This window comes from Colobus angolensis, unplaced genomic scaffold, assembly GCF_000951035.1.
Source record: "Colobus angolensis palliatus isolate OR3802 unplaced genomic scaffold, Cang.pa_1.0 Scaffold316, whole genome shotgun sequence".
In the NCBI taxonomy this organism is placed as follows: domain Eukaryota; kingdom Metazoa; phylum Chordata; class Mammalia; order Primates; family Cercopithecidae; genus Colobus; species Colobus angolensis.
Window position 1 is genome coordinate 2,293,434 of NW_012116444.1, and position 3,000 is coordinate 2,296,433.

Genomic DNA, 3,000 nt, shown 5'->3' on the forward strand with positions numbered 1-3,000 from the left:
AAAAAAAAAAAAAAAAAAAAAAAAGGAAACCAAAAGACCCAGGACAATGCATTGTGGGGAGAAAATTAGTTATTTCCCTGTGAGTTCACAAACAGCTTAAGTGTTTGGGTTTGAATTGAAATTATTTCCTCCATCAGACATGGTTTTATGATTTTATCAAATTATCTAAAATGTGTTTCACCTAAAGTATGATTGCTGGCTCCACATTCATCTTTATAAGAATGTGCCAAACTGTTTCCAAAGTAGCTGTACCATTTTGCATTCCCATCAGCAATGAATCAGTTTCCATTGCTCAGCATCCTTTCCAGCATTTGTTAATGTCTTGTCTTTCCTTTCCTTTAGTTTTGGATTTTAGCCATCGTAATAGGCATGTAGCACTGTTTAATTATGGTTTTAATTTGCATTTCTCTATTGACATGACAATAGAGAATGACATGACAATGTCGAGCATCTTTTCATGTGTTCATTTCCCATCCATATACATTCTTGAGTGAAGTGTCTGTTCAAATTCTTTCCCCATGTTTAATTGGGTTTTCTTAAGTTGTAAGAATTCCACTTTATATATTCAATATATGTGTGCATATATATATGTTTATATATTTAAGATAGAAATTCTTTGTTGACTATGTGGAATAGTTTCCTAGCTTCTGGATGTCTTCCTAGTCACTGTGAATTCCCACTTATTCATAAGCAGTTCCTCAGGAGACCAGTAAGAGCAAATAGAGCAGCCACTTACCTCTGAACCTGTAACTTTATTGGGGTGCTTGTAAACCCTTGCCGCTGTCGAAGAGATTTAATCTGTTTCCAAGTTCGTAATATACTGCGTAGTAGGGAGAAGTCCTTTCCCCTTTCTAAGTCATACATCTGTTTTGTATTACTACAACAAAAATGGCAGAGCAAAAATTTGTCAGTGGATTAGAACTAAAAGCCTTCAAAGGTGGCATGAAAGAATGTATTGCAATAACTCTTCTGAACTCCCTCCCCACCTTATTTTTTTCATTTTATACACACCTGAACCCCATGTTACTATATTTTATGTTACCCACTGCAATTCCATTAGAAATTCGTTCCGTTATGACTTAATGGCTTTTCACTATTCAAAAGTGCCCTGCTAAAATGCAAATGCTCCTGAGAAAACAAATAGCCTAGCTAGAACTCTACGATATTTTTTTTTTCTTTTTTGAGACAGAGTCTCACTCTGTTGCCCAGGCTGGAGTGCTATGGTATGATCTCAGCTCACTGCAACCTCCATCTCCCGGGTTCAAGCAATTCTCCTGCCTCAGCCTCCCAAGTAGCTGGGACTACAGGCATGTGCCACCATGCCTGGCTAATTTTTATATTTTAGTAGAGAAGGCGTTTTACCCATGTTGGGCAGGCTGGTCTCAAACTTGTGACCTCAAGTGATCTGCCTTTGGCCTCCTAAAGCACATGCTTATAAGCATTGGCTTATAAGCATGAGCCAATGAGCCCTGCCAGAACTCTACAAGATTCTGAAGTACCAAAGAGAGAAGAGCAATAGTGGAAGAAAGGAGCAATAAAAGAAAGGGAGTGGAAAGCCCTTATTTTTAATAATTGTGCTTGCTGTCTATTCAGGATTTAGTTAATTTCTGGTTCGCACTTCATTATTTACAAAAAAGAAGATGCAAATCAGCTGGCGCATGTCCCTTCCAATGCTTTGGTGCATTATGATGCTCCCACAACTTTTATTTTGCCACCTAAGTTCTAGTTGGATGGTTCCAAAGCCACTGGTGAGGTATTGGCTTAGATTAAGGATGCCAAAATCTCACGAGGTCTTGATGGGAAAGGATGGTGGTAGCCTAGTACCACAGAGTTTGAGTCACACTAAGAAAGTGCTGGGGAGGGATTCTTATTTAGTTAAAGTGCATGAAGATAGAAAATATGCATTTCAAGGCCAAGCATGGTGGTGCATGCCTATAATCTCAGCATTTTAGAGGCCAAGGTGGGGTGGATCACTGGAGCCCAGAAGTTCAAGACCAGCCTGGGCAACATGGTGAAACCCTGTCTCTACAAAAGTTATGAAAATTAGCCGGGCATGATGGTGCACACTTGTAGTCCCAGCTACTCAGGAGACTGAGGTGGGAGGACCACTTGAGCCTAGAAGGTTGAGACTGCAGTGAGCCGTGATTGCGCCACTGCACTCCAGGCCAGGCAACAGACGGAGATCTTGTCTCAAAAAAAAGAAAATATATATTTCATAACTCAGTTTATATCACTTCCTCAGTACAGCCTTGCTTGAAAACCCCGACAACAAAATTAAATTTTCTTATATCCCTTCATGTTTTTCCTTTTAAATATTCATCTCACTTGTAATAAGTCATTCAATGTCTGTTTCCCCATGTGATATCAAGGTTCAGAGTACTTTAGGATAACAGGTGTTTATTGTAAATGTTACCAACATTTTTTTGTAAGCTTCCATTACCTCCTAGTCCACTCACGTAGCTGAAGTGTGAAACAAGAATACTTAAAGAAGTGTGGTCATTTTGAGTAGGTGCCATAAGAAGTATGATACAGTAGAAAGGATAGCAAGATACTTGGAGTCGACAAACCCAGTGTTAACTGCAGTTCTTCAGCTTACTTAAGAAAACTGCTTAAGTGTTCTGAGTCTTCATATGCTCAATTTTTCTTCAACCACTTGACACCTATTTGAATGAAGTACCTCTAAACTGAAAGCAATGGATCAAATTATTAATCAGAAAATAATAAAATAAACACACTATTCTCCATGTATTTCCAGATTTTCTGGAAATTGTATAATGTATTTATTACAATTTTTTCAGGTTAACAATTAGAACACTGCTTCAAATTTAAAGGTACTTTGCCTGATAGGCTAATAATCATATTTTTAGAATATTGAAGTAACATACTGTTTTAAAAAAGTTTCCTCGGCCAGGCGCGGTGGCTCAAGCCTGTAATCCCAGCACTTTGGGAGGCCGAGACGGGCGGATCACGAGGTCAGGAGATCGAGACCATCCTGGCGAA

At 38.8% G+C, this 3,000-nt stretch overlaps 1 protein-coding gene across 1 annotated transcript in view; it reads right to left on the minus strand.

Annotated features, from left to right (window-relative positions):
* Nucleotides 1-3,000, minus strand: part of LOC105518295 (coiled-coil and C2 domain-containing protein 2A-like) — a 35,209-nt gene that overhangs the window by 20,489 nt on the left and 11,720 nt on the right. Inside the window, exon 4 of the mRNA XM_011951235.1 lies at nt 737-877. Within this exon, the coding sequence (XP_011806625.1) occupies nt 737-877 (141 nt within the window). The remainder of the gene's footprint in view (nt 1-736; nt 878-3,000) is intronic.